Source organism: Procambarus clarkii, chromosome 80 (assembly GCF_040958095.1).
Source record: "Procambarus clarkii isolate CNS0578487 chromosome 80, FALCON_Pclarkii_2.0, whole genome shotgun sequence".
Lineage (NCBI taxonomy): Eukaryota > Metazoa > Arthropoda > Malacostraca > Decapoda > Cambaridae > Procambarus > Procambarus clarkii.
This window is the reverse complement of record NC_091229.1, coordinates 14723690-14736189: the sequence shown is the minus strand read 5'-3', so window position 1 is coordinate 14736189 and position 12500 is coordinate 14723690. Positions and strand designations below refer to the sequence as shown.

At 46.0% G+C, this 12500-nt stretch overlaps 1 protein-coding gene across 4 annotated transcripts in view; it reads right to left on the bottom strand.

Annotated features, from left to right (window-relative positions):
- Positions 1-12500, bottom strand: part of Ilk (integrin linked kinase) — a 76023-nt gene that overhangs the window by 6001 nt on the left and 57522 nt on the right. For all 4 annotated transcript variants that reach the window (XM_045727952.2, XM_045727953.2, XM_069314775.1 and 1 more), the window contains exons 8-10: positions 8734-8833; positions 8385-8515; positions 1-31 (exon numbers count right to left, since the gene is read on the bottom strand). The exon at positions 1-31 is cut by the window's left edge and continues 6001 nt beyond it. In XM_045727952.2, the coding sequence (XP_045583908.1) occupies positions 1-31; positions 8385-8515; positions 8734-8833 (262 nt within the window). The remainder of the gene's footprint in view (positions 32-8384; positions 8516-8733; positions 8834-12500) is intronic.

Sequence of the window (12500 nt, the reverse complement as noted above, 5' to 3'; positions counted from 1 at the left end):
GAACACTTACGCGAAGACCCTCCAATGCGATCTGGGAATATAATACATCTTAAAAAGGGCTGTATCAAACAACAGGTTTGTAAAGAGAAAAACACACACAGTTTTATAACAAAATTCAAATTCACCTATGTACAAACATGCAAGTTTCATGTTTCAAGTACCAATTGTCTATGCAACTTCCTCATGTATTCATTAACCTATCTCTTTAGACATTAATTCATCATCAATATCTACACACCAACAACTGCATTCTTATTCAAGATGAGCACCACTGTTTTACTGCGAGTTGTAACAAACATTTCAGTACAGTGTATCTAACATATATACAATACATCACCCATCAGTTTAACAAGGATGTACAGTTTGGCTAGTGATACACTCGTAGGAAAGAATATGGAAGATCACTGAAGCTAAATTTCTTGTAATTATAACTGAAATCGACTAAAATTACCTTAAACAACTAGGCAATATCATCCACAATCTCCTTCCCACAGTTGACAATACCCACTCTGAACCTTCCTCCTCAACCTCCATAAGCCTTCTCAAAAGACGACACATAGTGATGAAGCTTGCTAATCCGGACCACATGGGAAGGACCTCCATCTGAATAGGCCGGTCACCCGGATTCACGGACGTTTTACCGGGAAAGTCCAAAAGTGAACATATTCAAACATTATTGTACCACAACCAACATAATTTGAATTAGTGTGTGTGGGCTGGGTGGGTGGTTAGCTGCCTGGCTGGTAGGTGGGCAGGGCAAGTAGGTGGGCAGGGCAAGTAGGTGGGCAGGGTAAGTGGGTGGGCAGGGCAAGTGGGTGAGTGGGCAGGCTGGATGGGTGGATGGCAGGCAGATGGGCTTGGTGGATGGCAGGTGAGTGGGCGGACAGGCAGGCAGCTGGGTGAACAGGTGGATGGGCAGGAAGGCAGGTTTCAGTGGGTGGGCAGGCAGGTTTCAGTGGGTGGGCAGGCAGGTTTCAGTGGGTGGGCAGGCAGGTTTCAGTGGGTGGGCAGGCAGGTTTCAGTGGGTGGGCAGGCAGGTTTCAGTGGGTGGGCAGGCAGGTTTCAGTGGGTGGGCAGGCAGGTTTCATTGGGTGGGCAGGCAGGTTTCACAGTGGGTGGGAAGGAAGGTTTCACAGTGGGTGGGCAGGCAGGTTTCAGTGGGCAGGCAGGCAGGCAGTCTGTGGCCACACAGGCAGGAGGGCGGGTGACACTCTCCCTACCCATGCCATGCTCCCATTCTCCACCTCCCAGCTCTTTCAGGAAGACAGGTTGTTAGGATGCTAACAGGATACCTGCTTGATAGCTGCTTGATGGGGTTCTTGGAGTTCTTTTACTCCCCAAGCCCGGCCCGAGGCCAGGCTTGACTTGTGAGAGTTTGGTCCACCAGGCTGTTGCTTGGAGCGGCCCGCAGGCCCACATATACCTGGTTGATGGGGTTCTGGGAGTTCTTTTACTCCCCAAGCCCGGCCCGAGGCCAGGCTTGACTTGTGAGAGTTTGGTCCACCAGGCTGTTGCTTTGAGTGGCCCGCAGGCCCACATATCCACCAAAGCCCGGTTGGTCCAGCACTTCTTGAAGAAAATTATCTAGTTTTCTCTTGGAGATGTCCAGGGTTGTTCCAGCAATATTTCTTACACTCGCTGGGAGGATGTTGAACAACCGTGGACCTCTGATGTTTATACAGTGTGCTAACAGGATGCTTATACAGGATGCTAACAGGCTAGACAGGCTGTCAAGCTGCATAAAGTCTGTGCCATTTCAAATACAGAGCACCACTTGGTTTCCGAACCCCTTGGGGATAAGACCTGTTGGTTATCATGTAAGTTCGTAAACGAGAAATTGAGGAAAATGAAGACACAATTAAAAAATCTAAGGGAAAAAATCGACAGGTTCATAGCATGAATGCGACAGTATTTTGTTTGCACTCACCAATTAGAGAAGTCCTGGTCCACTTCTCCCTCGGGAGTTGCAAGACCAAAGAGCCAGAGCTCAACCCTGCGAGGACAACTAGAACACCCTCATTGCTACTGCCCTCCCTCCCCCCGAAGTGGCTAGCTTAGTAGATTGCCAGAGAATTTCCATCTAATACAATAAAGCATTCATGAAATACGTATTTTTATAACTTTTTATTATCCTAATAATATTACTAAACAAAACCTGTAACCAAACATATATATGAAGTACATTTACGAAACAAATGTGGCTAATGGGTTGAGGGTGGTTAGGCTTACCCGAGTCAGCCAGTCCCTCTCCCACCACTGACACACCACTCCTCCCCTCTATCCCCCCCCCATACACACTCTCATCACGTGGCTCAGGTGACCTCAACACCCCACCCACCCACCCACCCACCCTCCCACCCACCCTCCCTCCCACCCACCCACCCACCCTCCCTCCCTTCCTCCCTCCCTCCCTGCCAGCCAGCCTCCCTGCCAGCCAGCCTCCCTGCCAGCCAGCCTCCCTGCCAGCCAGCCTCCCTGCCAGCCAGCCTCCCTGCCAGCCAGCCAGCCAGCCAGCCAGCCAGCCAGCCAGCCAGCCAGCCAGCCAGCCAGCCAGCCTGCCAGCCTGCCAGCCTGCCAGCCTGCCAGGCAGCCAGCCAGTGCGAGAGGCGAAGCACCCGAGAAAAAAGGGTGCAAAACACCAACACTGAAACACAAACACAACACAACACATGAAACACAAACAAATGCCTGATTTTTCAGGCATCCCTGTTTACAGGAGTTGTAGCTGAAGTGTGGTAAAAGGCTAACATAGTTCCAATCTACAAAAGTGGAAGCAGGGAAGACCCCTTAATTATAGACCTGTATCATTGACAAGTGTAATAGTCAAAATATTGGAAAAAATAATTAAAACTAAATGGGTAGAACACCTGGAGAGAAATGATATAAAATCAGACAGATAGTATGGTTTTCGATCTGGAAGATCCTGTGTATCAAATGTACTCAGTTTCTATGATCAAGCAACAGAGATATTACAGGAAAGAGATGATTGGGTTGACTGCATCTATCTGGACCTAAAAAAGGCTTTCGACAGAGTTCCACATAAGAGGTTGTTCTGGAAACTGGAAAATATTGGAGGGGTGACAGGTAAGCTTCTAACATGGATGAAAAATTTTCTGACTGATAGAAAAATGAGGGCAGTGATCAGAGGCAATGTATCGGACTGGAGAAATGTCACAAGTGGAGTACCACAGGGTTCAGTTCTTGCACCAGTGATGTTTATTGTCTACATAAATGACCTACCAGTTGGTATACAGAATTATATGAACATGTTTGCTGATGATGCTAAGATAATAGGAAGGATAAGATACTTAAATGATTGTCATGCCCTTTAAGATGACCTGGACAAAATAAGTATATGGAGCACCACTTGGCAAATGGAATTTAATGTTAATAAATGCCATGTTATGGAATGTGGAATAGGAGAACATAGACCCCACACAACCTATATATTATGTGAGAAATCTTTAAAGAATTCTGGTAAAGAAAGAGATCTAGGGGTGGTTCTAGATAGAAAACTATCACCTGAGGACCACATAAAGAACATTGTGCGAGGAGCCTATGCCACGCTTTTTAACTTCAGAATTGCTTTTAAATACATGGATGGCGATATACTAAAGAAATTGTTCACGACTTTTGTTAGGCCAAAGCTAGAATATGCAGAGGTTGTGTGGTGCCCATATCTTAAGAAGCACATCAACAAACTGGAAAAGTTGCATAGACACGCTACTAAGTGGCTCCCAGAACTGAAGGGCAAGAGCTATGAGGAGAGGTTAGAGGCATTAAATATGCCAAAACTAGAAAACAGAAGAAAAAGAGGTGATATGATCACTACATACAAAATAGTAACAGGAATTAATAAAATCAATAGGGAGGATTTCCTGAGACCTGGAACTTTAAGAACAAGAGGTCATAGATTTAAACTAGTTAAACACAGATGCCGAAGAAATATAAGAAAATTCACTTTCACAAACAGAGTGGTAGACGGTTGGAACAAGTTAGGTGAGAAGGTGGTGGAGGCCAAGACCGTCAGTAGTTTCAAAGCGTTATATGACAAAGAGTGCTGGGAAGACGGGACACCACGAGCATAGCTCTCATCCTGTAACTACACTTAGGTAATTACACTGCCCAGACCAAAACAAACCCCCACGGTGCATGCGCAGGACACGCTGGCCGAACCGCACAACCCGCTCTGCAGGAAGGCGCCAACCAGGACTACTGCACAGGAAAAGTAGCCAAACAGAATGCAACCCTAGGGAACCGCTAATTAGAAAAAACAACCCATCACACGGGACAGGAGCCAAAAGAGGAAGCAGGACAACATAATCGGCCAACGAAGCGAAGACAAGGAGCCCAATGGGAACCCAACTTTGCCACGAGTAGCCCAATACGGCGACCCGGACTAGGAGCCGACAGACGTTCTAATAATACGGGAAGTAGCGAAAACCTTCCCGAACCCTCGAGAACACAGAAGCAAACACCAGTCCCGAAGGCACACAAAGGCATAGTCGCACCCGAGACCAAAAGTCACGTAGAACCCCAAGAACAGGGAAACATGACGAATATACCCCATCCCAAAAAAGGGGGGAGCAACGGAGAAGAGCACCCACCTACAGGAAGGAACCAACTGACTCAAAGGACAAGGAACCGAGCTCGGGGAGGGGCTGACGCCCAACAACTCATACGGCGAGGGGGGAGGAAAGTCCCCACTCCTCGCAACCGCAAGCCCCGCCTAGAAGGGAGAAAAAAAAAACGCAGGGTCCTACGGGGCCTAGGCCCCCAAAGTCAGCCCCTCCCCTGCCCCGGGAACCCACACGACAGACCCCGTGGCCTAGCCGTCCCCCCAAAGCCCTGGCCGTATCAGAAAACCGGGGCAGCCGCAAAAATACGAAGGAAGGGAGCCCACTGGCAGACTTACAACATGGCTGGAGGAACAGGCTCGAATGCCCTCGTCACTACCCCGGAAGGGGAATTCCCTGAGACCGCCCGAGTCTCAAAATCATCGAACCCCGCCCCGAACCTACAGACAGTAAGGAACTGGATGGAGGCAGGAAGGGGGGATCCAGGGAAAAGACAAGGGGGCGTGGAAGGAACCGAAGCAACCCCCCCCCCCCCAAGTCCCAACACGAACCAAAACGGGGCAGCCCCGGAGCTCCCGGGGAGCAAACAAACAAGAGCGTTGCCACCACCAAGGCTCAACATGCAACACCCCTGCTGCCTGCACCTGTTTAGACAGCACACAACTGGGTAATCGAGCCACAACGAGCAACAAAACTCGCAGGACTCCGGGTCAAAGGTGTCATCGACCCCACAGGCAGCAGACGGAGGCAAAACAGAGTGTCACCCAGAGACAAGGGGTGAGAGCAACCCTCAAACTTGCTGGAAGCGAGGGGGTACTCCGGGGTCACATCCATCGGACCAGCACGCCCCCAGGGGTTTCCCAGGGTCCCGAGCGTTTACTATAATAGGACTCGCGCTCAGGTAATCCCAGACAGGGTACTGCTAACCGGCGCCCAAATCTACCAAACAACTTTCTAAGAGCTGAACCCCTGGGACATGTACACTCACGGGGACCTAGCAGGGGTGAACCACTAGAATAATACTCAGAACACAAGGGACACAGGGGGCAAGAACAAAGGCAGAGCCCCACCAGGTAGATAAACAAAAATAAAAAGAAAACCCCACAAGACGACAGCGTACCCAAGCGGAACAAGAGCCGGCCGCCATATAGGTGAAAACAGACTGCGCAGCACCCTGTGCCCCATCAATGCAAATTTGCCCCTTACCCTAAGGCGAACAAGGGAGACAGAACACCCGAGCACACAAAGAGTGGCCGAAAACGAAGCAGTAAACGGCCTGGCAGGGGCAGAACCCAAGGAACTTGTGGAAGGTGGCCCCAAGCCCCAAGGGCAGTACTTACAGGGCACCTAGGGTAGGGAACCCTAGGCGCATGCAGACCGAGTACTGGAGACTCACTCCCGGCTCACGCACCACCTAGAAGACAGACACCACACTCTAAGTACAGTGCTGAAACAACTACTGGAGCCGGAGCACACAACCGGTGCCCATAGCATCAGCCAAAGAACTGATGGGTGGATAGCCGGCGTGAGAGGTCAGGGGCTCCCCCTCCCGGGGAGGGGGGGCAGCTGCGCAGACAGCGGCGCGGTGACGTGTGATGTCATACTAGTTTGCTTGTTTTCTGTTGGGGAGTTCTATCCACTAGTTCGGCTTTTGGTAGCAATTTTAACCAGAATACGGGGTTTGTTTTGAAATGCTTACCTTTCTGGATGCTTGACCCGGTCGATGGCAGACATAGAATGCTTCCAACCACACGGGTCCCAATATACAAAAAGGGCGACAGGCAAGAGGCACTGAACTACAGGCCAGTGTCCTTGACTTGTATACCATGCAAGGTGATGGAGAAGATCGTGAGAAAAAACCTGGTAACACATCTGGAGAGAAGGGACTTCGTGACAAATCGCCAACATGGGTTCAGGGAGGGTAAATCTTGTCTTACAGGCTTGATAGAATTCTACGATCAGGTGACAAAGATTAAGCAAGAAAGAGAGGGCTGGGCGGACTGCATTTTCTTGGATTGTCGGAAAGCCTTTGACACAGTACCGCATAAGAGGCTGGTACATAAGCTGGAGAGACAGGCAGGTGTAGCTGGTAAGGTGCTCCAGTGGATAAGGGAGTATCTAAGCAATAGGAAGCAGAGAGTTACGGTGAGGGGTGAGACCTCCGATTGGCGTGAAGTCACCAGTGGAGTCCCACAGGGCTCTGTACTCGGTCCTATCTTGTTTCTGATATATGTAAATGATCTCCCAGAGGGTATCGATTCATTTCTCTCAATGTTTGCGGACGATGCTAAAATTATGAGAAGGATTAAAACAGAAAAGGACTGTTTGAGGCTTCAAGAAGACCTAGACAAGCTGAAGGAATGGTCGAACAAATGGTTGTTAGAGTTTAACCCAACCAAATATAATGTAATGAAGATAGGTGTAGGGAGCAGGAGGCCAGATACAAGGTATCATCTGGGAGAGGAAATTCTTCAGGAGTCAGAGAAGGAAAAAGACTTGGGGGTTGATATCACGCCAGACCTGTCTCCTGCAGCACATATCAAGCGGATAACATCAGCGGCATATGCCAGGCTGGCCAACATACGAACGGCATTCAGAAACTTGTGTAAAGAATCATTCAGAACTTTGTATACCACATATGTCAGGCCAATCCTGGAATATGCAGCCCCAGCATGGAGTCCATATCTAGTCAAGGATAAGACTAAACTGGAAAAGGTTCAAAGGTTTGCCACCAGACTAGTACCCGAGCTGAGAGGTATGAGCTACGAGGAGAGACTACGGGAATTAAACCTCACTTCGCTGGAAGACAGAAGAGTTAGGGGGGACATGATCACCACATTCAAGATTCTGAAGGGAATTGATAGGGTAGATAAAGACAGGCTATTTAACACAAGGGGTACATGCTCTAGGGGACACAGGTGGAAACTGAGCGCCCAAATGAGCCACAGAGATATTAGAAAGAACTTTTTTAGTGTCAGAGTGGTTGACAAATGGAATGCATTAGGCAGTGATGTGGTGGAAGCTGACTCCATACACAGTTTAAAGTTTAGATATGATAGAGCCCGATAGGCTCAGGAATCTGTACACCTGTTGATTGATGGTTGAGAGGCGGGACCAAAGAGCCAGAGCTCAACCCCCGCAAACACAACTAGGTGAGTACAACTAGGTGAGTACGGGGGTTTCTATAGGCCATTGCTCCCCTTGCCTCTCTGAGGGGGCCAGGTTCTGGCCGTGGTCCCCGGTAGGCCCTAGCCCTAGAACTCCATACACATGACTGATGCCAAAGTCTGACATTAGCATATCAGCCGGTAAAGCTCCGGGGAGCCGACGGGGCTCCCCCCAGAAATGTCTCCATATACGGACAGAAATCCTGATAACTGGAGATTAAGTTACCAAAATTTTCAAGAATTACTCATTTTAAGATCTACAGTATCAAACAAGACAACAAACAACAACAAGGTAAGTTGAAATCTCTGATTTAAAATATATTTTTGATTTATAGTGTGCATGGAAATTAAAATTATGTTGGAAGTGGTACAAAAACTTGTGAATGTGGTAATTTTTTAACTTTCCCTGGTAAGAATTCTGGTTATCCAGATGCGTGGCTTATCCAGCGAGGGGTTCTTCCCATACAGTCCAGATAAGTGAGCTTAGACAGTACATTTTCATAACAAACATGACACTACCTGTATACCTTACTATCCTCCCTCGTACTCTACCCAAAATTTAACTTTCTGCTTCTTTCATTCTTCATTTGTCAAAAAAAGTAAAAATCCAATGCATCAATTCTAAAAAGAGCAAAGATACCTTCATGCCAGCCTCCATTGGAGTGAGATCAGCAAAGGGTACTTCACGTGTGGCCATCTCCCATAACGTGACAGCAAAGCTCCACATGTCTGCTGCCTTTACATTGAGCTCTTTAGGTTTCTTCTGAAGGGCTGAGAATGAAAAATATATATATATACTACAGTATTGGGTATTTGTACATATCCACACAATACTAATCTGAAGATTGGTGTACAGATAAACTGTACCTGGAAGTAGCGCAAGACAAGCCATGATGATAATTATACATATATGATATTATTTGTTACGCACTTTGGATCTATAAGAATACTGCATTAATGTACTGTAACCTTGCAGCTCATGTACTTACCTTCTGGGGAGAACCACTGTGGAGAATAGAGCTTGCCTCGTTCCTGGAATGAAAACTTTGCATCTGCCATGCTGATACGAGCTGTGAGATCATCATCAATCTGAAACATAAATATTGCAATTATATTAACTTCTATCTCTATTCATAGCCTTTTATGATTTGTTCCTCACGGTTATCTTGAGGTTATCTTGAGATGATTTTGGAGCTTAGCGTCCGCGCGGCCTGGTCCTCGACCAGGCCTCCTCTTTGTTACACATTCCCCAGGAAGCAGCCCGTAGCAGCTGTCTAACTCCCAGGTACCTATTTGCTGCTAGGTAACAGAAGCATCAGGGTGAAACATTTTGCCCATTTGTCTCCGCCTCCACCGGTGATCGAACCCGGAACCTCAGGACTACGAATCCGAAGCGCTGTCCACCCAGTTGTCAGGCGCCCCGTGCAGGCATTTCAGATATTTTATCATTTATAATCAAATGATTAGTTTTTACCACTATTTGAGAGGACAAAAATTCACATTGCCTTGAGTGCAAGAGTTGAGCACGTCTAGAGCAAGTGAGTGCATTTTGTCACACTGCACTTTATGTGCACAATCCTTAACTGCTTTGTTATGCAGTTAGGACAGTTGTGTTTACTAACATTGGAAAGCCAATGACATGAGCATTCGATTGGTGTTACGATGACATGGATTATGAAGAATACTATGAGGAGCAGAATTACAACCATCTGAGAACCAGTATGTATTATTCAGCATGGATGTATAGCAAAAAGGAGTCAAGTGGTAGTTGGAAAGTGTTGATGTTACTGTGAGGTCATTTATTCCTCTAGGGACTGCCTGAAGCAAGATGATCAGATCAGATCCCCTAGGTGTGATGTCTCATACACACTCCTACCCATTTTGGGAAGTTTGCACCCTCCCTAGATGTGGGAACCAACCTGTGAGATTTATATTTATTTAATTTATATGAATTTATATTTACGTTAATTTATATACTTCGATAGCAATTTGTATGATGTTAAGTGGACTGTATTTCTGCAATAATCTCACAAATCGATCCTCTACACATTAGGGGGGTTTATATTGAATTTATATATATGCAGCCAATCAAACTACAGTATTAACTACACATTAGTGTACATTGAAGAGGTTCCTTATCTTATTTGTACAGCAGGCCTTAGTCCACCAGGTATAACTAGGGTGTAGACACCAAATTTTCCTCATGTGAGGTGGCTTCCATCACCCTGTTAACTGATGCACAAAGCATGCTTCCTCGTCTTGACCTGTCAAAAGGGCACTAGCTGTAAAGCCAGAATCCTAATATATGACAGCTATATCAGAGAAAACACTGTACAAGGAACCATAAAGACCTAGGCTTAATTACCTTGTTTGAGTCGATCATTCGTGTTCTAACCGGTACGCCCTATCTACTGACATTAATGGCCAAAAATGATTAGATAAACGGGTTTCGGAAAGACACTTCCCTTGAGATTGATGACAGCGTGTTGATGACGGCAGATCACTACTCTGATCTTCCATAACACTTTCTCCAAGAGAATTTATAGGAGCCGAATTTGCTCCACGACTCTGTGGTCTAACAATAACAATGGCTGACCACTCCCTCACAACTGACCCTACTGGCCTACATTGTCCAGATGACAGCAAGTGATAGAAGGGTCACATTTACTCTATTTTAATTCTGATAATTAAGTTAATTTATATGAGATGTTTTTATGATGGTAAAGTCCAAAGACTAATGTATTTAAGAATAATTCCCACCATAATAGGTGGTGAATTTATAATAGTATGTGGTAATGATATCCCGTTTTCTATAGACGGAAATTCCACTACAAGTTACATTTTCTATGGGTTAACTTGTTTATACAACACAGCAATATTATCTGCCTGTATGATATTATTAAATGGTGTCGGATTTTCCGACACTAGATGTTACTACAGCTGCTCTGCGATTGGCCAGTTATGTTAACTGTTGCCTGATTGGGCTTGACATCTCTGTCAAGTCATTATGTGGAGAGGTCTGGAGAGCTGTTTCCCGACTCAGCCAAGAATGGAATAGCGTAACTTCTCATTCGACATCCATGAAAGTTCTACAAATCACTTATCGAGTGTCTATGACTTGTCTATGACTCTTAGAATAAACCCAAGCCAGTACGTTCGTTATAGAGGCTGTACAGAGGAATTTTGTTGACATCAAAAGTGAACATAGCCTACAGATTCTACGGGATCAAAGTGTTGAAGAAGCCACAGACTGCTTAAATTGTCAAATGTCAGTGGAATCGTCACCAGTACAGCCTGTTGCCCATTCACCTACCTTAACTCTCATACATTATTGTGCTGCAAGTGTCAAAGATAGTTTCTTATTGTCACTCAAGAATGAAATGCAGGAGTACCTCGGTTTAAGAGTAATCCGTTCCTGGAGACGGCTCGTAACCCGAAAACTCGTAACCAGAAGCTAATTTCCCCATAAGAAATAATGGGAAATGAATTAATCCGTTCCTGACTAAACAAAAACCTCACTTCAAACTAAATTTTATACCTAATTCATCTAAATCTACACTACAAAACTATGTTCAAGTTGTTACTTACCATTGCTAATGACTGCTTTTGGTGTATGGAAGATGGTGTGGAGGGGGGAGGAGAAGAGATGTTACTGTTTGGAAGGGGAGTCCCCATCCATTATAACATCAGGCAGTGAGGACTTCTCTGGTTTGCACTCTCTGGCCCGTTTTGCCTGCATACCACTAGGACCTGCTTGTGGCTCACTGCTTGCTAGTCTTACTAAGAATCTGTCTAAAGACACTTGTTTTTCCTTACATTTTAACCCTTTAATTTTAATTTTCCTACAATCAGAGAGCACTTAACACTATAAAGCAAAATCATTTTTTTTTCTATCTCACAAAGAGGTAGAAAAAATCCTTCTGAAATGCTTGCACAGTACAAGAGTTAACTCGCGTCAATGATGCTTTGCTTCTTTACCCCTGGGCACCAACTTATTTTAAAGCAGATGCTTGTTTTGTGCACAAGAAGCACCAGAGAGGAAGAAAAATACAGGGAAAAAGTAGAGAGAGTTAGCATCAGAGGAAAAGAGAGATGCACTAAAGAGAACCAGAAATAATTACACCAGAGTCAGGAGGGAAGCTTAGAGGCAATTTGAAAAGGACATACTAGCAAAAGCTAAGGACTAACAAAGCTCTCTTATAGCCATATAAGGAAAAAACCAACAGTCAGAGACCACATGATAAGGTTAAAGAGGCAAGGGGGGAAAGTCTTACGGAAAACAAGGAGGAGGTATGTGAGGAAATAAATAAAAGATTCCAGAAGGTCTTTAATATGGAACCAATGTGGGGGACCAGAGCCGAGTGCTGGAAGGCCAGAAGAATCACTGGATGACATAGTAGTCATCATGGAAGAGGATAAAAAACCGGCGTTGAATATAATGAAACTCTATTTTCTGGGTGAGACCCGGAGGCTCCCTGGAGTTTACTAGGTTGATATGCTAATGTCAGACTTTGGCATCAGTCATGTGTATGGAGTTCTATGGGCCTACCAGGGATCACGAGCCAGAACCTGGCCCCCTCAGAGAGGCAAGGGGAGCAATGGCCTATAGAAACCCCCGTGTGGTTGGAAGCATTCTATGTCTGCCATCGACCGGGTCAGGCACCCAGAAAGCTAAGAGTCCAAAAACCCGTATTCTGGTGAAAATATTGCTACCAAAAGCCGAACAAGTGGATAGAACTCCTCTAAACGAAATGAG